Below are 24,622 nucleotides of genomic sequence, written 5' to 3'. Positions count from 1 at the left end.
GTCCTGATAAACTGCTCGGAGACGGTTTACTGCTCGGCTGTTTACGGCTTCAAAAACCTGACACAGTGACAAACACACGCTGAACCCTCAGTACGAGTATTGTCTGTGTGTATAGATTTTGGAACAGTACCAGCTTAGTGACGTGAGTTATGTCTGTTAGACACCTCTGCAGTGGTGCTGCTGACAGAGACAGAAGAAGTATTCAATTATTTTGATTTACTTAAGTAAAAGAAGTAATGCCACAGGTTGGACACGTTGAAGTTCTACATTCAAAATGGTGCTTAAGTAAAGGTAAACATTTACTAACGTCAAATGTACTTTAGTATCAAAAGCAAGAGTTGGAGAGAAACTCCATCTGGAGGGAACTTTGGGATTTTTGCCTTTGTAGACCATTTACGTGCACAAAAACCTATAACACACTAGAGTAAAGGGAAAACCCCCAAATGTATATGGGCCCCTTTAAAGTTACGCTTTTGCACAACTCTTTGGGGAGTTTTTCACATGAAATCAAATTGTAAATGTTATGATAAATCATTGGTGTGAGTCAACTTACGCCGGTTTTCGTTTTGACTTTCCTGGCTGAGACAAAAGTTGATTAAGAAGACACCAAAAATCATACACTCTTCCGGCAAACACACTCACTCACACACACACACACACACACACACACACACACACTCTCTCTCTCTCACATACACAACACACACACACACACACACACACACACACACTCAGGTCCGGTTCGTACTTCGCGGGCTCCGGTGAATGTGGCTGCAGAGAGCGCGTCACAGCGGGTATGAGCACCTCGGACAGCGGCTGGTCAACAGTAAAGCAGCCGGAGCTCCTGCACCGGGAGGCACACATCACCGACTGGAGGTGGATGTGTGAGCAGTTATAAAGAATACCTCCTCGTTTACAGGATCACAGGTTGTTTTCTTCTTGTTCTCCCTATTCCGGAAGTAGCTGCTGCGTTGGTTCAATCTCCAAGCCGACCATTTCGAGGAGGAAAATCAGCGCCAGCAGTATCATCACCTCCATCTATGTGATCCAATAATCAATGCCATTACTGCTGTGTAATTGCTCTCGGATGCGAAGACGTCTCCAGTCTTTGTCTAATTAGAAAAATCGCAGGGTGCCTTTTTTTTAAATTAATTCTGCCTCTCTCTTTCTCTTTGGCCGTATTTTTTTTCTGGGGCTCGCAATGAAATGCTGATGGATATCGAGGAGGCGAGGATGGGAAACATGGGGCATTTTTTGGTACTGCCGTTTTTCTAGCGAGGCTTTTTCTGAAAACATGACAAGGATTGTGTTTTTATTATCGACCAGGATTGTCGGGGTGAATGGCTCCGTGGATCAACCAGAGGCTTTACAAAAAGGAGATGATTTAGAGAGAAAGAGAGGAGGGGGGGTTGAAAAAAATGGACCATGATCTGACGCTTGGGATGCTACAGTGAAGGGACAATCAAAGAAATATCTAGTTGTCATCTACTTCCATTTCATCTTTCATTTCCTTTTTTTTGGATTATGTTTCTTGGCGAGAGCCCCAGATGTGACTGTGTGGATGGCAGGTCGTTGTATTTTACATCCCATCTTCTATTTCCTGCCTCTGTGTTGCTCTCTCTTCCTCTCGTCCACCCTCTCGCAGTCTTCTGCTTTGGGTAGCAAAACAAGTAGGCTATTTTTTGCTGCAAGAAAAAGAGGTGTCTTTGAAGAGAAAAGCACCGTGGAAACCAGAACCTGTGCAAGTTGTAGTGTTGTTTGTATTATTATCCTGGGGTGCGGTGGAAGATTCATATAGACAGCGGAGTTGTTTGAGTAATGAATATTGAAAGAGTGTGTCGGCCAGCTGAAAGGGAAAATCTTTCATCCGCATTGGTTTAGACACACATGCCATCAGTGGGGCGATTTTTTATTTCTCTGGATTCCCAATTACATGTGGTATACACAAAAAATAGAACAATGAACATATTGGGTGTACAATAATCACAATAACAATAGAGGCAGAGGAAGAGCTTTTTTTATTCCAGTCTGGCTGTTTCTTTATGTAGCCAAACATGTTCAAGTATCGGATTCGCATGTTTTTTAATGAACTGAAAGTCCTGGTGTTTATGCGATCCGATTCGAGGCAGTCCGGCTCAGACACAGAGAGACGGCCCGCCTCCACCATGCGAGGTCTGGGGATGGGCGGCTGCGGTTGGCCGCCTTTCGACTGCCATTCCCGGGATGATGAGGAGGAATACTACGGCACCGACCCGCGGCCCCGGAGCCTGGCGTTTGAGGACAAGGAGCCCAAGCTGCAAGTGGGCCTGGACGCAGTGTCTCTGACCAGCAGCACCAGCAGCATGCGGAGCCCCCAGTGCCGGATCTGCTTCCAGGGCCTAGAGCAGGTACTTTATATATCTATACACAGTGTATGGAGACATGCAGCTGCAGCCTCCTCCTGTTGTTTGTTTTAAATGTGCTTTTGTAAGGGGGGTGTCCCACCGTCCATGCATGCTGATTTTTTATTTTTCAGGAAGTTGTTGTTCAACAGAAATGTAGTGTAAGCTTCCATTTTGATTTTAGTTTTTTTTATCACAAAGGGTCTACTACAACAATGTCCTACATCTCTCTCTCTCTCTCTCTCTCTCTCTCTCTCTCTCTCTCTCTCTCTCTCTCTCTCTCTCTCTCTCTCTCTCTCTCTCCTCCCCTTTCTCAATCAATTCAGTTTGATTTATTGGCATGAATGTAATAAGGGCAGTAATGGCAAAGCGTCAAGTAATAATGAGATATAAGGATTATAAAGAAAAGATAAATGCATAAAACAAGAAAATAGCAGAAAAACAAATCCTATTTCCCTTTTCAAGCAATGCAATTTGCTTTATTGTAATGTAATGCCAGCATTGCCAGAGTGTCAAATAATAATGAGATTACAAAGGAAATGGTACAATGCATAAAATTAAGAAAATGTCAGAAAAACAATCCTCTATTTCCCTCCCAATCAATGCAATTTGCTTTATTGGCTTGATTGTAACATGCCAGTATTGCCAAAGTCTCAAGTTATAATAAGATTACTAATAAAAAATAACATGGTACGTTGCACAAAATCAAGAAAATAGCAGAAAAACAACCTCTTTCTCTTTCTCTCCCACCCACTTTACCTTCAAACACCTAATTTGAACAGAACAAAAACAATCTAGGATGAGGCCAAGATAGTATTCATGGGAAAACAGTCCAATCAGTCTTATTTGAGAAGCCCAGAATCACGACGTTGGATTGTGCGCCGCCTCAGACACTATCTGTAGTCTAAACCCTGGATTTAGAGGCAAATGTTCTCTTTTCTCCGATGATTGCTCAGTGATGTGGTTATCTAAATAACACTGTTTTCATTGCTAATCAGCGGTGGAGTAGAGAGGCAGCAGTTTCCCACACATCTGAAATCCGGCCAGCATAGCAACAAAGAAAGTTAGCCAATTATGTCTGCAGGATGACAAACAGAGTGAGAGGGACTGAATATGCATGAGTCACAATCATTTTGTCAAATGTAAATCAACTGTCCCCCGTCTGCATGTGTCACAGAACAGGATGATCAACTATTGATCCTGTTGGTGTTGACGAATAATGACACATTGTCATCCCTTTTTTTGGGTGGTATTTTGTCCATTGTTTCTCTCAGTCCTTTCTCTCAGAGCATGCTTTTTGTTCCTCTGTGGAGCTGAAAACAAAACAATAAGTATCTCTTTGGTCCGTGGCCAAATGTGGATCTCACCAGATGTGCAGAAACCTGTGCAGCCTGGATCAGCAGGCACTCCTGAAGCCTGAGATAATTAGAAACACTGTAAATCCTGTAGGAGCACAGATGGATATTACCATTTAGTCACTTCTGGAAGATAGGCGTAGGGTATACTTGTTATTACAGCCCATGTGCTAAATTATGACATCTGCCTTATAGTTTCTATTGTAGTAAACTGGAGAGCCACAGGACGGAGTATACATCTGCTTTGTTCAGGAAGCACTTTAGATGTTATAATAAGATAAGATATACTTAATTAATCCTAATTTGGGAAATGTTTTTGTCACAGCATGTAGATTAGACATTGCACATGAATTAGAAGTAAATACAAATAAAAATGTAATGAAATAAAACTACAATGAAAATACAAATAAAATAAAAATCGAATAAAAATGTAATAAATAAAATAATGTTTATAAAAAACAATAAAGATATACATATCAGCATAAAGGACACAATGAATATATACATGAATAATGAAACATATCTATAGATTATATATATTGAATACACAATATCAATATGCAAATATACATAATTGAAGGCAGTGTACATTATGCTTGTCCAGCTTATCAAACTCACAACATGTAAAACATTGCATACATTTTACATTTGAGTTGGCAGAATAATAACAGTTTTAAATAAAAATTCCTCAAGGGACCACCTGAAAACAATATGAGTGAATGAGTGAGGATCGGAACAAAGAGCAACTCCAGAGCTCTGTCACAGACTCGGGATCATCCAGGTTCCTGTCTTACCCGTAGATCCTGCTTTAATACGAGGTGTGTGTTTGGGCTCTCCAGCAAGGTGACTCATCGAGCAACATGGCTCTGAGCTGCCTCTTTTAGGTACAGACAAAGAGCAGGCAAACAAAGCACAGAGGGAAAACCTTGAGACTACTCTCATATCAGCGTGTTGTTTCTTTTTCGCCTGCACAGCACTCAGAGTGCCTATACCTCTCAGGGTGCAGTGTGTGGGGGGAGCTCACTTTTGCCATTTTATTGTTATTTCATTATTCAGGCAGGTCACAACAGGGGCCGGGATCATGTCTCTGTCAGCGGGCCAATTACCCGCCGACATAATCGCCTTGCTCTGTGTGCTGCATGGAGTACGAGTCCTTATCAACTGTCTGTCAGAGGCGTCAGAGTGTGTTGTTGTACAGTGGCTCGGGAGTCTCAGAAGCAGCGAGAGAGAGGACTTTTATTGTCTAAAGGTTACAGCTGAGTAGAAAGACTATTCTGTTAGTCATAGAAGTGACACACCAAATTAACACCTTCATGCTCTGTGAGGTGGCCTTGAGGGACAAACCCACGTCAAATCATCCGAGCAGGAAGGGTGTGTGTTTATTTGTGTGTGTGTGTGTGCGTGTGTGTGTGTGTGTGTGTGTGTGTGTGTGTGTGTGTGTGTGTGTGTGTGTGTGTGTGTGTGTGTGTGTGTGTGTGTGTGTGTGTGTGTGTGGTATGTGGTGGTGAGCAATCTTTATGTTTGTTGGGACACTGCCTACTTGTCGTAAAAACTGTAATTATGTTTTTCTTATTGTCTAAAATCCCACAAAAGACAATCATTAATCGATATACTAACATGTATTGTGTGAATATAAAAAGCCCAGTGTATTTTATTTAGCTGTAAAGTATTTGTTCCACAGTGTAGAAAAACAGTAAAGGTACATATGACCAGCCTTAAAATGCACTGTTGTGGATCCGATATCTTAAACACTCACAACATAACCAAACAACAGCACTTAAAGGGGACCTATCATGCAAAATGCACTTTGTGATGTCTTTTATACATAAATGTGTGTCCCCGGTGCGTTGGGGAACTCACGCAGCGTCAGAAAATAAAACCCTCTCTCTTTTCCTCAGTACCCAAATCTTTTAAAAACGGGGGTACAACGAACGGATACAGATTTCCATCCAAACTGACGTCAAATCGGCGGCGGACCCACAGAAAGTTGCTATCAGAAACAATGCCTGACGTGTTTTGGACGTAATCTCGTCTTTGTTTACATTAGCAAGCCTCGCTAACACTCAGAGCTAACCTGTACTGTACAGCACAATAAAAAGCAGGAAATAAAAAAGGAACTCACCTTGTGATAAACTTGCAAGAGAAAAAGCATTAGAGCTCCATACTGTTTCAGACATAATCCTTGATGTGGTTTAGAACAGGATGGCGTTTTATCACAGCAGAATTTAACTTTATCTCCGGTAGAATTCTGATCAGGCATTAGCTCCGCCTCCTCTTTTTTTTTTTTTTTCAAGCTAAGGACCCAAAATCCACGTTTCTCTAACAGGGCTGCAAAAGAGGGGTATGCGCAGTATGAGGCATGGCTACAATGGGTGAACTGTTTGGTATTTTAATCAGAAAACTTCACAGACATGTTTCGTATAGGTATGGCCCTACAATATATGTTTTCCAATATAGCATGATAGGTCCACTTTAAATTACCAAAAGCAGTCATACTAACTCAAATGGACCCCTACAGAGTAATGCTTTATATATTGCTGGGTAGTTTGATCTATAACATCATCATTTATCAGTCGATATATGTTTCATATGAATAACTTGAATATAATAGATATCTTTTTTTTAATCAAATGTAGTAAGAATATAACTGCATACATTGGCCATATTAAAGAGCAATTGTAGAAATATAAAATGGTACTTATGTACAGTAGTTGTGTAAATGTACCTTCTATTCTTCTACATTTCAATAATGCTATCAACAGGACGACAAACAAACAGAGCAGAATGTCTTCCAGTTTTTCCTGAAACTACTACTGTGGATTTTATTTAGGATATTCTATGTTTTCCAAGGCCCAGATGTCAAAATCAGTCCTCTCTCTGACTCGTGTTAACCCTCCTATTGTCTTTGTTTTACCCCCTTACTTACTCAAGTTTGACCGGTCCTGTTTTAATTGCTATTACAGTAACACAAAAACCATTAATCATCACCAAATTGCATTTAACACCCTTTCAAACTGTAAATATTCTATCAGACTACTGGTATACATGAAAAACTGCAGCACATAAACAAAGAATAGACACTGAACATGTATTGCGTGTGCCAGGTGTGATCCATGTGGGGGGATGGGCACATAAGGGGGGGAACACATCTAGAGTCTGTGTGTGTGTGTGTGTGTGTGTGTGTGTGTGTGTGTGTGGGGTGTGTGTGTGTGTGTGTGTGTGTGTGTGTGTGTGTGGGTGGGTGTGTGTGTGTGTGTGTGTGTGTGTGTGTGTGGGTGGGTGTGGGTGTGTGTGTGTGTGTGGGCTAGCATTACTATACTTGTGGGGACCTAACTCTGTTTACACAGTCACGTATGGGGACTCGCCTCTCTTATGGGGACAAATTGGAGGTCCCCATAAGGGGAATCAACCACCTTTAATCCTAGATATATTCTTTAGGTGATAGTAGGCTGATTTAGTAACTGTTTTAATGTGACTGTTGAAACTCAGGTCAGAGTCCATGACTACACCTAGATTTCTGGCTTTATCTGTTGTTTTGAACATTGCACACTGAAGCTCAGCGCTAACTTTTATACGTTCTGCCTTGGCTCCAAAAACCATTACCTCAGTTTTATCTTTGTTTAATTGGAGAAAGTTCTGACACATCCAGTCATTGATTTGTTCAATGCACTTACTCAGTGTTTGAATTGGAGCATAGTCTCCTGGTGAAATTGTTACGTAAATGTGTGTGTCATCTGCATAGCTATGGGAACTTATTTTGTTGTTTTTCATTATCTGAGCCAGTGGTAGCATGTAGATGTTAAAGAGAAGAGGCCCCAAGATGGAGCCTTGAGGTACTCCACATGTCATATTTGTCAACTCAGATGTGTATTTACCTATAGAAACAAAGTTGTTTCTGTCCTTTAAGTAGGATTCAAACCAATTTAGAACTGTTTCCGAAAGTCCCACCCAGTTTTCCAGTCGGTCTAGTAATATGTTGTGGTCAACGGTGTCAAACGCAGCACTGAGATCTAATAATACTAACACTGAAGTTCTGCCACTGTCTGTGTTTAAGTGGATGTCATTGAAGACCTTTACAAGAGCAGTCCCAGTGCTGTGGTTTGGACGAAAGCCTGACTGGAACACATCCAAACAGTTATTTAAATGCAAGAAATTACTCAACTGTTGAAAAACAACTTTTTCAATGATTTTACCTAGAAATGGGAGGTTTGATATGGGCCTGTAATTGTTCATTACTGAAGCATCTAGATTATTCTTTTTTAAGAGGAGGGTTAACTGACATTTGGCCTCATCTTAACAAATGCCCACATTGTTTGGTGTTTTCATAGGATGTGTAGGCAATGGCACAATATAGAAGAAATCCAGACCTATCAATTAAAATATAGGTTAACATAAAGTGTGACGTTTCTTTACAGTCGATTTCACTGTTTTACACATTATAACTCCACATGTTTATTTGAGCATCATTACATCCCTCCAGGCCAGATGTGACCTTTTGTTTTTTTCATTCTGTGTTTCCTTTCTGTAGTTTACTGCCCTTAGGTATAAAGATTGACTCTCAAATAGAAAAACATGCAAATAGAAAAGCACCATGACATTAAAAATGATATATATTTATGTTTGTTTGTTTTACTTTTTTAATGAGTTCATTGCTGTGGGGTTTGATACATTTGATTTAATTTAGTTAGGTAAATTGCGAAGCTTTTTATTTGCCCTGCAGCATTTATTCATTTGAAAGTCTAAGTTGTTGTGTTTTGGAAATAACATTATTAATTTGATTCATTATTAGAGTTACTTTCTTTCTGTTATTCTGGTAACATTTCTGCCTTTACTATGCAGCTCTCTGCATTGACCTCATTTTTAACACACTTTTTACAGCATGAAGCTCAACACAAGGTTTGATTTCCTGCAGGTTGTTGTAGAGACACAAAGTTTTCACAAAAATCGATTATATGTTGAATCGTTATGAGCCTCTAAAACTTCAAAAACACCGATCACACCCTCAGTTTGGTTTCCCGAACAGGAAGATCGATATTTGTGAACATCAAACAGAAATCGCTCAGAGTTTCAACCCTGATTTGAGCAGAGAAATCCCTTCAAAATATGGTGTCTTTTATTCATCATTAATGGAGCAGCTCTAGAAAATTAGACATTACATTTAGACAAAATTATCACAATTTCTGTTTAAGCAGCTTCTCTGTTTGAGGAGATGGTTGATGGTGACATTATCATCTTTGTCAAAGACAGACACACACACACACACACACACACACGCACACACACACACACACACATGCACACACACACACACACACACACACACACACACACACACACACACACACACACACACACTCACACACACTCACACACACACACACACACACACACACAAACTCACTATCCAAACACATTTTGACATTTAAGAAATGTTTGCTTTCATAATGGTTTTATAGTTTCTCATATACTTCTGACCTTCTCGGTGTTATCTTTATAATGTCAGCAGGCAAGTTATTTAAAAGTTTATGAGTGGCATGTGGCTCATCTGCCAAACCCAATCTTTGTTACGCAGTGGGAAACTCAAAGTATTTTATTATAAGTGGGAAGGTCAAGCGCGCCAGATGGGGGACTGACGGAGGGCAGACAAACAGAAACAAATATTTAAAGCATTGTTATTTGTGCCAGCACAGTCCTCTGGTGCATACAATCTGTATTTATTAAACTGCTAATACTCTGACAAGTTAGTATAAATAATAATTGAACGATTTTAAAGAGTACTGACTAATGAGCGAATAGACATCATCAGATTTTATTCTGCTATTTTATTCAACTTCATTTGAACCATTTTATGCTCACTACATTACATTACATTGCATTGCATTTAGCTGACACTTTTATCCAAAGCGACTTACAATAAGTGCATTCGACCAAGAAGATACAAACTTGAAGAAAACAGAAGTACATCAGGTTTCATAGAGCCAAAACATTTCAAGTGCTACTCAACTGGCTTTAGATAAGCCAGTCCTTTAATAGTATATAAGTGCTTTGTTAGTAATTCTTTGTTAGTAATTATATCGCTCGAAGTGGAGTCGAAAGAGATGAGTTTTCAGTCTGCGCCGGAAGGTGTGTAAGTTTTCTGCTGTCCTGATTTCAATGGGGAGCTCATTCCACCATCTTGGAGCCAGGATACCAGGATGCTGATGGGAACTTGGGTCCCCCTCGCACTGCGGGTGCAGCGAGCCGTTTGGCCGATGCAGAGCGGAGTGCACGTGCTGGGGTGTACAGTTTAACCATGTCCTGGATTATTTATTTTTTATATTGCCATATTTTATCCAATATGCTCCTTTAGATATCTTTTTACTTATTTTTCCTTATAGCTTTGTGAAGCACCTCGAGATGACGTTTGTCTTTAAAGTGTGCTATATAAATCAAATGTATTATTATTATATTATTATTAGGAAGGGCCAGATCCATTCGCAGCATGGTACGCAAGTACCAGTGTCTTGAAGTGGATTCTAGCAGTTACTGGAAGCCAGTGAAGGGAGCGGAGGAGCGGTGTGGTGTGGGAGAATTTAGGAAGGTTGAAGACCAGACGAGCCGCTGCATTCTGGATGAGCTGCAGAGGTCTGATGGCACATGCAGGTAGACCAGCCAGGAGGGAGTTGCAGTAGTCTAGGCGTGAAATGATGAGAGCCTGGACCAGAACCTGAGTCGCTTTCTGGGTCAGCTGGGGACGTATCCTCCTGATGTTGTAAAGAGTGTAAAAACAAAAGGAAACTCAATTATAAATCAGATTTTCTGAGCAAAGTAAATTAAGTTGGGAGACACTTTTGTACTAAAATGTTATCCTTATCTCACTCTGTTAATATTTTAAAATTATATTTTCCAGAGAGAAAACCAGACATTCAGGTTCACATTTGTATTTTTTGCCTTTTATGTCGAATATTTTGAATCCTCTGTTGTGATTGGTCAACCTCTTAGAGATGTCCCACCCCTTAGCCTATTGTGTACAATGTGTTGAAGCGCTAGCCAATAGAAACGTGAGTGTCAGTAGTGATGTCACCATGTCACGGAAGTAAACAGAGGAGTCCAATGGAGGCATTTCAGGCAGGGGGGGAGAGAAACTCCCTCTGGATGGAACACAGGGATTTTAGTCTTTGCAGACCATTAAAACCTATATTACAAACTACAGGAAAGGGGAAACCCCCAAAAGCACAATAGGGCCCCTTAAAGAAGAATGTAATGTCACATATAGAATTTATTTGGTATAAGCTGAGATGATAAAAAAAGGTAGGCTAACAGCAGAGGTTGCGCTAGAGTTTTTCGCTGCCGATGGGCAGGGTCGTAACTTTCCGTCACAATCCATTATTACCCGTCGGTCTGTACACAACTCTGACAGGGGGGGGGGGGTGCTTGTGAACTGTTAGCGCGGTGTTATGCATGCCCACTGCACCTTGCGGGAGCGCGCTACAGCGTAAAGCCAAAACTCACAGACATTTCAATTATTTTTCAAAGTTAGGTTTGGAAACGATATCATCTCCTTTTTGGCGGGCATGCATAACACCGGAGCCTCGCTGCGGGGAAGCTTTGGCGCTGTTCTGAGTTCGTTCTAATCTGTCAAAATGACGGACTGCTTTCAGATTTTTCCGTCATTGTTAAAAAAAAAAGGGTCATAGGCGGAAAATATTCGGTTAACGCAACCTCTGGCTAACAGGTGCGATCTCTACTGAGAAACCAATCAAAAGAGCAAATGGTGTAGCGCCGTAACATTCAGTGTAAACACGCTATAAGCTAACCAGTTTCACATCCAAAGGAAAGTTAGAAGGAGTTGTCAGTTGCATATTGTAAACCCAACATTTAAATTTGGCTAATTTCCTTCAAGGGTTATGTTGTTATAATGTCATACATTGTGTAATGAAAGCCATACTCAAAGTGCCGCTAAGAGAGGTATTCTCATGAAACTCTGAGCATAGAAGCGTACAGATATTTGGTCCGTGTTGTTTACTTTAGTTTCCAAAAAGTTAGACAAGCTTCTGATCTTTCTGGAGTGAACTCTTCCACCTTCCCGACATTGGATGTGTGTTTTATGTCTGAGAGATGTACCTTTTTTCTGTGAGTTCACTCAGAGTTTGTGTGACACGTCTTCAGCAGCTCTTCTCTCCTCCACCTGTCTTCCCTTAAAGCAGATTCACCAACGATACACACTCATATTCTTCCCCAATACTGGTGTTTTAGAAGCTTTCATTCGGGTATTGTGACAGTTTTTGTGGGGGGTTTAGTGAAATGAGGACTTTGCTGACGTCCAGGCCCGGTTCTACGGGGGTGCATAAGGGTGCATTGCACCCTCAGTTGAGTTGTTATGCACCCTCATTTGAACAATTAAAAGTGAAAAAAATAAAATAAAAATAAAAGTGAATTATTATTTTTTTTTTTATTAAAAGTGAAAAATATTACATATATAATAACAATAATAATAATAGTAATAATAATAATAAGAATATAGTTTAAATACAATAAATTGTAAATGTGGTTAAATAACTTTGTCTGCTGCATTTATTTGGTCAATTTAAACGGTAAGTAACGTTATTATGTCAGGTGCGCGTGACCTGTGCCGCTGCGCGTTCGTCATTTGCAAAGTGCTTACACAGCAATCAATGATGGACATCAGAAAATGGTTAAAACAATCAGCCCTAATCACCAGCAGTAACACTGCATCTACTGCAGGTAATAACAGTTCAGATCATGGGGAGATTACGTTACCCGCGGCCACTGTCGTGCACAATAACGTCCTCCCGCTCGACTCGCCGGCTTTGCCCGCCTCGCCCACGGAGGCGGAGCAGCCGCAGCCGTCTTCGTTGCCCCAAACACCGCCACCCCTCTGCAGCCCGCAAGTGCCAGAGGACCTCGGGAAAACAGAGCCTGCCCAGGTATATTTTAAAAAAGTACCCAACTCGCCTGTAGAGTGGGGTAAGGCGCTCATTTTGCAGCTCATGGTTTCACAACAGAGATTGGCTGGAATATTCCTCTAAAAAAGATGCCATCTTCTGCTATGCCTGTAGACATTTCGGTCTTGAAAGGGGAGTGATCTGTAAAATATCCATAAAGAAATAGTAAACCTGCTTACAGTTCTGTTTTATATGGGTGTTGAGATGTATCCAGATCTCTTCATTTTGCTCTCAAAGTGCACCGGATTGATGCTTTTAACTTCAATATTTAAAAAAAAAAATCTTCCTGGGGGAAAATGCCCCCGGACCCCCCTAGAGGAGGTGAGGACCCCTGATCAGCGCAAAAACTATTTGTTAAGGAAAAAATGCCTATAAAGAGGTACAGTACAGCGCTGCACCATCAGTGTCTGATTTATTAAAACAACAACATTGTAACTGAGAAACACTTAAATGCTACATTTCAAATGTTTACAATCATCACTAAATTCATGGAAAACCAATTTTAACATCATGCCATAACACTAAGACGACATTAGTTGCATTGAACTGATCTTTTTAATAAGTTGTACTTACAATGTAGTGAAACATGGGCTTGTGCTTCACTGAGGATCTTTGTCATTCTGACAGGGAGGCATGCAGTTATTACACTTCGCGTTTTGAAATATGTGTAACTGTTAATTATAAAACCCACACTGCTCAAACTTCATTACTTTTCCTAAAATTGGTATATCTATTTATTTATTTGTTTTGGGGCGTGGGGATTGAAGAGAAAAAATACACGCCGTTGCCAAGCAACGCTTATTGTTTAGGTGTCCTTTGATAAGCAGGCAGTCAAATAATTAACTAGAACTAGCTAGATCTGATAGATTTGGACATAAACGCGAGTGAAGTCTAACCGGACGCGAGAGAGAGATCAGAGATCCGATCAGCTGCTGCTGACGGAGAACACGCAGCTCTTCCGGATCACAGCTCCGCCGCTGTGACGGACCGTTGAGCGAAGCAAAATACACTAAGAGTTAGACCTAACACACTTAGCTAGTTTATCTACTCTGGAACTAGCTAAACTAGTTCTACATATATTTATTCTTTACTGTCGGATCACTTATTACAGGTTCAGCGAGCTGCACGAGACTGACGGGCTGTCAGGAGAGGGAGAGCAAAAGAGAGCACCCCGTTTATTTTTCCCATCTTATTATCCAGAATTACTGTAAACCTTTGAAGAAAGTAGTTAATCTACGATTAGTAGTTTGTTTAAATGCATTACTTATGTTTTTTTCTTTGTCATTAACATAAAATAAATCTCACGTACCCCCTGCAGTACTCCAACGTACCCCTAGGGGTCCGCGTACCCCAATTTGAGAACCACTGCCCTAGAGGGTGTTATGTCCACTCCCCATTTATAAAAATAGCACTTTACCACTGCACCCTCTTTAATCTCAGATGCACCCTTAGTCATTTTGTTCTGGAACCGGACTTTGCTGACGTCTGAGGCTGTCAAATTCTTCTGACAAAATGGATGTTTGACGCTGAGCGGTGATGACAGACTGAACGTGGTCATCCTTAATGTGGCGAAGGTGCCAACAGGCCTCACACGCTGCTGCGATGCTGGAGAGACACTCATTTCAAAGAGACTGAACCAACATGAGTAGAAGGGGAAGGGGTGGTCAGAAGAGTAGGAGGGTGTTGTTATTCGTAGTATGGCTGTTTTTGGTCCAACATTTTTTTTTCTTACCTAGTATTCATATTTTGAACCATTTCTTGTAAGATTTATTCAGTTAAAAGAGATTTAAATGGTGTATTGATGTGCGCCACTGGTCATAAAGCAGCATTTCTGACTAAGCAGAGGAAACAATATGGCTGTTTGGAAAAACACATGTGGATCTTTCTTTGTAATCATATCTGTTGCAGAAATACATGTTCATAAACTTAATACATATATTAAAGGTCTGCTATTATACTCTTTTTCATCAATATATTATAGGTCTCAGATATATACAAAACATGTCTCTGAAGTGATTGGCTCCAAACACCAAACAGATCATTGCAGCATTACCCATAATCCCCTCTGTTTCAGCCCTGTTTCAAAAGTGCTGATTCTCTGTCTGTTACTTTAGATCAGGGATGGGCAAATGGCGGCCCGGGGGCCCTCAGATTAATTTATAAACAACGTAATTAATTAAAAAAAAAAAATAATATATTTATTTTTTAACTTGTAGTACTGATACCGTCCACTAGACTCCTAGTTACGTCGCGAGCTGTACATGATTTCGTTCGGAAGCCAAATACCGCGAAATAATCTTTGACGCGTTTGTGTGTATTGTGTTTGTTTCCCGGGGGAACACTCACCGGCTGTTGTTACGCCTGCTGTGAATTTAAGTTACCGCTTGTAATTATGCCGTTACAAGCTTCAAAGTTGTTTTTATTACATTACATTACATTGCATTTAGCTGACGCTTTTATCCAAAGCGACTTTTATCATCTGACTTTGGCGAAACAAGTTTAATATTCTAAAAACCAAGAATTTGTTTATTTGGAATCAGATGAAAACAAACTGTAACGGACCCTGCCGTGTTATCTATGATTACTATACGCTTCATTCATAATTTCAGCGGGAGGGAGGGGGGGCTGCGCTGAGGAACAGCAGAGTGCGGGTTGACAGGTCTGTGTTGACAGAGGGTTACCTTGGTTGGTGATTGGCTAATGGTTACACAAGCTGGTTGGCACATTTTGTAACTGTTGAACACAGCATGGCTAGCTGTTTCCAGTCTTTCTGCTAAGATAAGCTAACAGGCTTCTGGACATGAAGACATAGAGACATGCAGTAGTATCTCTCTCTATCTGACTCACTGGAAAAAAGCACGTTTAAAAAAGCCCAGACTTACATTTTTCATGTATACCATCTTGGTGTAACTGAGAGCATTTTAGATCAAATCAAAGTCTAATATCTCATTTTAAATGTCAATCATTCTCTATTCAAGGGCAGAGTCCAGAGGATATATAAAATCATTAATGGTGATTTTAAAAAACAAGGTTCAGGCCTCCTCTCATGAAAAATAATTTGTATTCATCCCCTTTAGTCAAACTGCATTTCATGTAAGCAGCATCTCTGTTTGTATTCTAACTGCAGGTCCTGATTGTACTTTAACATCCATATATAATTGTACTATATCTGTAAATAACATCAGAAGAAACTGGTTAAAATTGTATTTGTGTCATTGTGTTTTGTACCCATTCATTGGTATTTTCACATTTATCTTGTCACTATATTCTCAGATATGTTTGTTGTTTTTACATTATCATTCATGTTTGTTGTTTTGTGAAGCCCTCTGAGACAAATGTGTGTGTTTTCTATTGTTTTTAACTTATTCTTTATTAGTTATTTTCTCACATTCCCCTTTACATCCATTAGTATGAGGTGTGTGGCGTAGTGGGTTAGTGCGCTGATCTTTGAATCAGAGGATAGCAAGTTCAAGCCCCACTGCAGTCAGCATGTTGTTGTGTCCTTGAGACACTTCACCCAAATTGCTCCTGTGGGGATTGTCCACAGTGATGAGTATGTTAGTCGCTTTGGATAAAAGCGTCTAACAAGTGACATGTAATGTAATGTAGTATTCTAATTTAGATGAAACGTTTCTTCAACAAGGGGTAGATTAGAAGGTCTCAAATCCAGACATTCAACATGAGAATATGAAAAACAAAACGTATAGAAATCAAATCAATAATAACATTGAGCACGTAAATAACACAGGTAACAAAAATAAAATAAAAGATGGGTTATATATAAGGTCATCCTACACATTATAATAATACAGTACAATATACTTAGGAAAAGTATCCATGTACCCTCCTCATTTAAAAAAAGCCATATTATATTATTTTGGGGTGTCACACAGTCCAGTTCCTTTTTTTAATGCAGCCTTAATAATCCTTCCATTATTAATCCCAGCTTCCTCCTATTACCTCCACCAATGGCGTCCATCTTTCGTCCATGTGTTTTTTGAAGCCTTTTGCCGCTGCTTTTGATTGAGCTGTTCATATCCACACTGCAGTATGGCTTGTATTCATGTATTCTGTTGTGTTTATTTTATTATCTTTGCTTTTTAAAGGTGGGGTAGGTAAGTTTCAGAAACCGGCTCGAGTGCACTAACATTTGAAAGTACACAGCCGAAAAGAATCCGCCCCTTCCTTCAGACTTCCTTACAGAGCACCTCCTCCAACACACATGAATGCGCACATGACGTCAGCAGACTGGTGAAAGTGGCCGCCTGTTGCTGGCGAGTCATCGAAGTACTGCTGCAATGCACGCGCAATGAGGGCACGCCCAATGAGGGCACGAGATACATTTGTGCGTGCACGAGATGGAAGGCTGACCGACAGGGCGGCAATCCAATCCGTTTAGCCGGTACTTTTTACAGTACCACGGCTTCCACAGATGACGTTTATGGATTTTTTGTCAAAGCACTTAAGATATTCATTGCTATCGGGATGTTAAGAGCATTCCATGGAATATAACAACAAGTGTATCTCGAGCCGGTTTCTCAAACGTACCTACCCCACCTTTAATGCCTGTTTTTAAAAGCCATTTTATGATGTGTTTCTGCTGTATTTCTTCTTAAATGTGTTTTATTTTATTTTGTAAAGCACTTTGAATTTCCATGTGCTGAAAGGTGCTATATAAATAAACTTGCCTTGCCTTGCCTTTTTGATATTGTGCTATATAAATACATTTGAATTGAATTGAACATAAATAGTAACTGATGGTGCATTTGTGTCCTCAGGGGGAGCTGCTGAGCCCGTGCCGCTGTGACGGATCCGTCCGCAACACCCACCAGCCCTGCCTCATCCGCTGGATCAGCGAGCGAGGGTCCTGGAGCTGTGAGCTCTGCTACTTCAAGTACCAGGTCCTCGCCATCAGCACCAAGAACCCTCTGCAGGTAACAGGAAGCACTTCTGCAGCCAAATAATCACCAAACCCAAAGAAAACTACAATTTGGGGGGAAAACGAAGCTTCACACTTGCGTTTTGAATTATTAAAGAAAAGCAGCTGTTTAAAAGTTACAAAGAACATTTACTTATGTACAATTTTGAGATTTTCTTTTACTTAACCTTTGGTTTTCTTTTCTTTTCTTTTCTGAAATTGTTGAATTTTCTTTTATTCTTTAGTTATTAATTTATTTTTATTTCATTTTTAATATAACGATTATTTTTGATCAGATTGTGTTCATCACCTTTTCAGTGATCGAGAAAACCAAAAAACTAAAAATATATTATTATAAAAGTGTTATGCTACTTCACTACAATTCAGAGGGAAATATTGCACTTTTAATTCGACTACAATAATTTGACAACTATACACTTCATCTGCAGATCCAGATTAATAATACAAAACATAATGAAATATTCAATTGGGATGTTTTATTATGGATAAGATAAAACTTAATTGATCTTCCGGGGACAATTCCCAATCCACCCAGCAGTATATAAAGCAATTAAAATGAGCTCCACTCTTACCTGCTGCAACAATAAAGAGATGAACACATTAATGCAAAAACAATTGCAATCCAATTATATTTTATATATATATATATATATAGTATTCTGAAATAGAATGTGCTGCATAATGAGTCATTTTACTTTTGGTAAGTGTACTTTGATTTATGCATAATACTACTTTAAACTAAACTACATTTAAACCATATAACAAAATATCTGTGCTCAAAAGACGCTTAGGCGCTCGTTCAGGGGAATCTGACTCTCGCTGCACTTTGGATTTCATTCACAAACAGTCAGGTGTAAGAAAGGTCTTCTCCTCCGTTTTCTTTACAAACACAACTCTCTTTAAAATCCATGATTCAGCCGCTCGGATAACAAGATGGAGACGCTACGTGAATATGTAAAGCTATTTGTGAAATGAACACAAATTGTCATTCTGTGAGAGGTGTGACTTTAAATGCATTTATTCATTACTCATTCGGGGAGATCTTTATCGTATGGGATTTAAGAAAATACCACATTTCCTTACAACACATACAACATACAAACGCTGCGGCATCAGACCCAACACTCTGTGCTAGAACAAATCTGGGGCCGGCGCTGCGGTGTGAGGACGGTTTGCCATATTGTGCTGACACATTTTCGCTCTGCGTCACCGTCCTTCTGCACTGCTGTTCAGAGGCAGCCAATGCTCCCAGACCTATTGAGAAGTTGCCATGTGTGTGTGTGTGTGTGTGTGTGTGTGTGTGTGTGTGTGTGTGTGTGTGTGTGTGTGTGTGTGTGTGTGTGTGTGTGTGTGTGTGTTGTGTGTGTGTGTGTGTGTGTGTGTGTGTGTGTGTGTGAGTGTCCTTTTCTGTGTGTGTTTGTTTATCGTGGAGTCATAGATGGTGATATTGTTCTCTGATGATATGTAATAAGATGAAAAATCATTGTACATTTACTCAGAAAATTACTCATGTACAATTTTCAGTAGAGTACGTACACCTTCTGCTACTTTGCACTCCTACTACACAACATTTCAGACCGAAAATATGTGTATATGTGTCACAAAGAAGTACAAATAGGTACATTCTGACACAAAAGTGTGAATAAAGCTTTATTTCAACCTATAGCTTAACGAAACTTGTCATCTCTGTGTTGTGTATGTGTGTGTGAGTGTGTGTGTTTATCATGGAGTCATATATGATTATTTTGAGATACAATGACTTGGAAAGTAACTGTACATTGACTCTGTACTACAATTTTCAGCACAGCACGTACACTTCCTGCTACTTTACACTACTACACGACATGTCAGACAGACAGTGTGTGTGTGTGTGTGTGTGTGTGTGTGTGTGTGTGTGTGTGTGTGTGTGTGTGTGTGTGTGTGTGTGTGTGTGTGTGTGTGTGTGTGTGTGTGTGTGTGTCTGTGTGTGTGTGTCTGTGTTTGACTAATCTGTGGTACTGAGTTTCTCAGCAATTAATTATGTGGAAGCAATTTAAATCACAGCAACATTTACAATGTAGTGCTAAAAAATAAATATGAATGCAAATCAAACCATAGCTTACCTTCTTTACTACGTAAGGTGTGCAGTTAATCTTTACCTCTGTTTATAGTGTGTTTTGTCTCTGTTCTAACAAATGAAATACACTACAAATGTAGGTAGACAAAGCAAGAACAGAAAGAAATGGAAAATATTACTTAATATTTCCTTACATAATATCAATATTTCATTTCTTTTTACAATGCCCTTAAATCACAACACTCCCTAAGTAAAACAAAATACTTTACAACCCTAAACAATAAATAATAACCTAAATTATAATATGAGGGATTAGCATTCTAACATCCACCTTTGTAATATATATTGTGGTCCTGAAAGCCTTATACTTTGATATGAGTTATACATCAGATGTATGCCTATGTTTGAGCAGTACAACGAGATCACGCCTGTGGGGTGAGGACAATTCAAAATATGCTAAAAAAAAACACGAAATTAATGCATAGAAACCACAAAAAAACTTGATCCACATTTACATTGTCGTATTGGTACTTAAGTAAAGATGACTTTTTTCAAAATATATTAAAGGTCACCTATTATGCAAAATCCACTTGTTCATGTCTTTTATAAACATGTGTCCCCTCTGTGGAAAGAGACTCTGAACGTTTCATGAACAAAGATTCCCTCTCTTTTTGCCCTGATCCATTTCTATAAAAACCTGTCTGAAAATGAGCTGTTCAGATTTTGGCCACTTTATGATGTCATAACGATATTTTGTCTTGTGTAACCATTAGCCAATCACCAACCAAGGTAACCCCCCCCCCCCCCCCCCCCCCCCCCCCCCACCTTATCGCCTGAATCTCCTCCTAGAGCACCATTGAGTTCTTTGTAACCAAATCTCTCTCAGAGGGGCGTGGGGAGGGGCTCCTTATTTTCATCTAAAGTAACAGACACAGAATCAGCACTTTGGAAACAGGGCTGAAACAGAGGGGATTATGGGTAATGCTGCAATGATCTGTTTGGTGTTTGGAGCCAAACACTTCAGAGACATGTTTTGTATATATCTGAGACCTGTAATATATTGATGAAAAACAGTATAATAGGGGACCTTTAATGATGTGTTGTCTCCCCTCCAGTGGCAGGCCATCTCTCTGACGGTGATAGAGAAGGTGCAGATAGCGGCCATCATCCTGGGCTCCCTGTTCCTCATCGCCAGCATCTCCTGGCTCATCTGGTCCTCCCTCAGCCCCTCGGCCAAGTGGCAGCGCCAGGACCTGCTCTTCCAAATCTGCTACGGCATGTACGGCTTCATGGATATCGTCTGCATAGGTAAAGGACATGTGCAAACATAAAATAACGATGCACTTTTATAAATAGCAGCAGTGTTTATTGAAAAACTGTATAAGAATAATACATTAAAAAAGGGGCGAAGTAGAAGGTTACAGAGTACGACGTGATGCATTATGCAACAAGGAGCTCTGCAACAACACAAAAATATATTAATAAACATAGGTTGAATTATGCAAGGACAAACTAAAAAGCATGTCTTCAGTTCACATTCTGTTAGCAGTTAAGGTCATACTAAATAACACACACAGGCAAAACTAAGATGAACAGATGGTGCAAAGATAGGAGGACGACAACTACAGGAACAAAGCGCATTTTGAAGATGTCACAGAGACTTATTGCAGCAACCTGGTCGACTGTTTTTGTGTGATTTTGAGCAGAACAGATGGCATCAGATATCTGTGATTCTTGCCAGTTCTCATCACACAGGCAACATGGAAAGTTCCCACCTATGATGCTGAGCTTTTTAAGGCTAGTGTATGAGACAAGAAGTACCTTAGTTATATCTCGCACAGGCTCCGCCCTCTACTGGACTCTATGGTTACTACCTCTCAACCATACTATGTGAGCATTCATCAACTGAGATATCTATAACCGTAGCCGGCCCCCTGGGGCGGGCCTACCTGAATGCGTGCGCAAGCCCACCGTATATAAGGCGGCCTCGCCTCCTGACTGTCATCCTTCTCTCTTCAGCGAGCAAGGGAACAACTGAGCGCTAAGACATGTCTGGCTCCTTCTCATCATCTGTGCTTGCTGCGGCAACACAGGACTGGTGAGGGGGGGAGGGGCTGTGAGTCAGCAGGTATCTGACCCCCCCCTGGACATAGTGCACTTATGTGTTCCCATGCTCCTTAGGGACCCGGGAAGCATGGTGCACAGTGAGCCCCATACAGGGCTGGGAGCCCTCCTCACTGTTTTCCAGGCACACTATTCACGAGGTAAGCGTGTCTGAGTGTGCCCACCAGCCAGGTAAACTGCGGCCCCCACTTCTCCCCGGTCACAACCGGAGGAGAGGAGGTTGCGGTGCAGTGGCTGTTAGCGAAAAGCCGGTCAGGGGCAGTGTGGTGACTCGATGTTGTTGGACGACAGGGCGTTTAGGCATCAGGGCTCCACCCACTGTACCCATAGAGTCCAGTAGAGGGCAGAGCCTGTGTGAGATATAACGGTGGGTTACGTATTGTACCCATAGATTGTAACCCTAGTTATATAAGCACAGGCGGAGCCCTCTACTCGGGGCCCTGTCTGTCCTTTGCCGCTCGCTGAAGAGAAGTGTAGGATGACAGTCAGGAGGCGAGGCCGCCTTATATACGGTGGGCTTGCGCACGCAATCAGGTAGGCCCGCCCCAGGGGGGCGGCTACGGTTACAGATATCTCAGTTGATGAATGCTGACATAGTATGGTTGAGAGGTAGTACCCATAGAGTCCAGTAGTAACGGTAGTAACCCACCGTTTTCTTATTCTTTTCCTAAAAGATGTAGATTTGGATATATTAAAGAGGACATATTCTGCTCATTTTCAAGTTTATATTTGTATTGTGTGTCTCTACTGGGACATGTCTCCATGCATTGATGTTCAAAAAGCTCTTTATTTCTCTCATACTGCCTGTGCTGCAGCACCTCTTTTCACCCTCTGTCTGAAACCAGAGCCCAGTTTGCTCTGATTGGTTAGCTGGCCGGCTCTGTTGTGATTGGTCAACCGCTTAGAGATATCCCGCCACTTAGCCTATCACGTACAATGTGTTGGAGCGCTAGCCAAAAGAAGCGCCAGTGTTATGTAGTGATGTCGCGGAAAATGTTACCATTTGCAGACTATTTACATGCACCAATACTTATATAACACATCCCATGAAATGGAAAATGCCACAAAGCATAAAAGGGCCCCTTAACTTTATTATTGTAAATCTAGATTAGACTTGTATTCATATTCTGTAATGGTTTATTTTTACTGTAAGAGATCGCTCCCCGGTGCATTTATTTCAGTGATGCTGTGGATGTAAGGAGTTTAGTGGAAGCTGCTAGACTAGTTGTGGAGACACAAGGTTTTCCTACTGTTTCATGTCCAATCAGTTTTAAGTTTTATCACATCCAGCATCATCTCTTTAGATTTACCCGCTTGACACATGTGGAACTAGGTTTTTTCCCCCCCCCTCAACTCTAAAATGGACCTCAAAAAGGATTTTATAAAGCTAATCGGATAGACACACGTAGTCCATGACAAAAAACATTCGTGCAGTTACAGCTGACAGTTGATGTTAAGCAGAGGGGATTCATTGATGCACTCTCCTTCACCCTTCTCCTTCTTCTCCCTGCCCAGGCCTCATTATCCACGAGGGATCGTCAGTGTATCGGATCTTCAAACGGTGGCAGGCTGTCAATCAGCAGTGGAAAGTACTGAACTATGAGAAATCAAAGGACCTGGGCGACCCGCTGAGCTCGAACAGAAAGACGGGCGCGCCTGGATCCCGCGGAAATCCTCACGGTCTGGCCAGCAGCAGCGCGGGGCGACAGAGCAGGAGGTTAAGAACTATTCTGAACCACCACTGTGGATACACCATCTTGCACATCCTCAGCCAACTGCGGCCTCACGACCCGCGGATCAGCGCCGTCGCCAGCAGGGAGGTGGTGATGAGGGTCACCACCGTATGAGATGCACCGGGGGCATGCGTGGTGGGATACACCTGATGTAAATGAGCCTCGTGGACCTATTATTAAAGAACTACAGACTCATGTGAGTGACGCCTCATCGACAGACACTTGAGGATTTCTCCTCGTGTTTTGTAAGAGGCCAGATTCTCCTTTTCAATAATTAAAGAACTGATGGATGCATTAAAAAGACATGAAAATGAAATGTGTGCAGGAAAAAAAGTGTAACAGGCTTTATAACCTAATCCAAGATGACGAGACGTTTTTTCCAGTTCAATATCAGGATGCACAAAGACATGTTTCTTTGATTTTAACCTCTTGGTTTGATTTGTATCTTCTCTTTGTTTGTTTTTTACTCATTTTAATTTTGTACGGATGTATGATTTTAGAGGAAAACATGTAACTCCATACATGCCAAGCATTTTCAGACGACTATGTGTAATGATCTTTCACATTTCTACAAGATAACCAATGCTGGTTAAAAAAAAGACCGAAAACTGAAACAAACAACACGAGGGAGAAACACAGGGGCGACAACAGAACAATAAGTCATAACGAGTAAAAAAAGAAAAAAAAGAATTTCAGTGACACTTTTCTGCAATAAAGATACGTATGTACATTTCACAGGGAATTTTGCATGGGTATATAATTTATTCTTCATCACATAACATAAGCACATGACAAAGTTGCTCTATTTCGAATGGTGCTTGCCAAAAATAAACACTTTAGAAACATCTGATTTCATTGCACCCACTTTTTGTCAACATGACAAATGGCAGTGTGTTACAGCTATTTCAGCTAACATACAGATTGTTGCTGCTGTGTGCTGATTCAGATTTGATAATAAGTAAACTATTGGATTAAAAATGGGGATCAGACGATCTCTTACTACTCATTCTCACTCTGTCTCTTCTTTTCCTGAATCTTAAAGCATGCGTGGCCTGCAGGGTCTCGTTGTCTGCTGTAAAGTGATGTGAT

General features: G+C 40.8%; 1 protein-coding gene across 1 annotated transcript; it reads left to right on the top strand.

Annotated features, from left to right (window-relative positions):
• The first annotated feature begins 768 nt into the window (after positions 1-768).
• On the top strand, positions 769-24,545 carry march9 (membrane-associated ring finger (C3HC4) 9). The gene is made up of 4 exons (XM_034202544.1): positions 769-2,387; positions 17,460-17,615; positions 20,792-20,984; positions 23,316-24,545. Exons 1-4 carry the CDS (start codon positions 2,055-2,057, stop codon positions 23,645-23,647), a joined length of 1,014 nt encoding a protein of 337 aa, XP_034058435.1. The 5' UTR covers positions 769-2,054; the 3' UTR covers positions 23,648-24,545.
• The last annotated feature ends 77 nt before the right edge of the window (positions 24,546-24,622 follow it).

Source organism: Gymnodraco acuticeps, unplaced genomic scaffold (assembly GCF_902827175.1).
Source record: "Gymnodraco acuticeps unplaced genomic scaffold, fGymAcu1.1, whole genome shotgun sequence".
Taxonomy (NCBI): domain Eukaryota; kingdom Metazoa; phylum Chordata; class Actinopteri; order Perciformes; family Bathydraconidae; genus Gymnodraco; species Gymnodraco acuticeps.
This window is presented reverse-complemented; position numbering and strand designations above follow the sequence as displayed.

Coding starts and splice junctions, on each gene's coding strand:
- march9 (XM_034202544.1), top strand. CDS start 2,055: ATGTTCAAGTATCGGATTCGCATGTTTTTTAATGAACTGAAAGTCCTG. Junction 2,388..17,459: donor GCTTCCAGGGCCTAGAGCAG/GTACTTTATATA, acceptor TTGTGTCCTCAG/GGGGAGCTGCTGAGCCCGTG. Junction 17,616..20,791: donor GCACCAAGAACCCTCTGCAG/GTAACAGGAAGC, acceptor TCTCCCCTCCAG/TGGCAGGCCATCTCTCTGAC.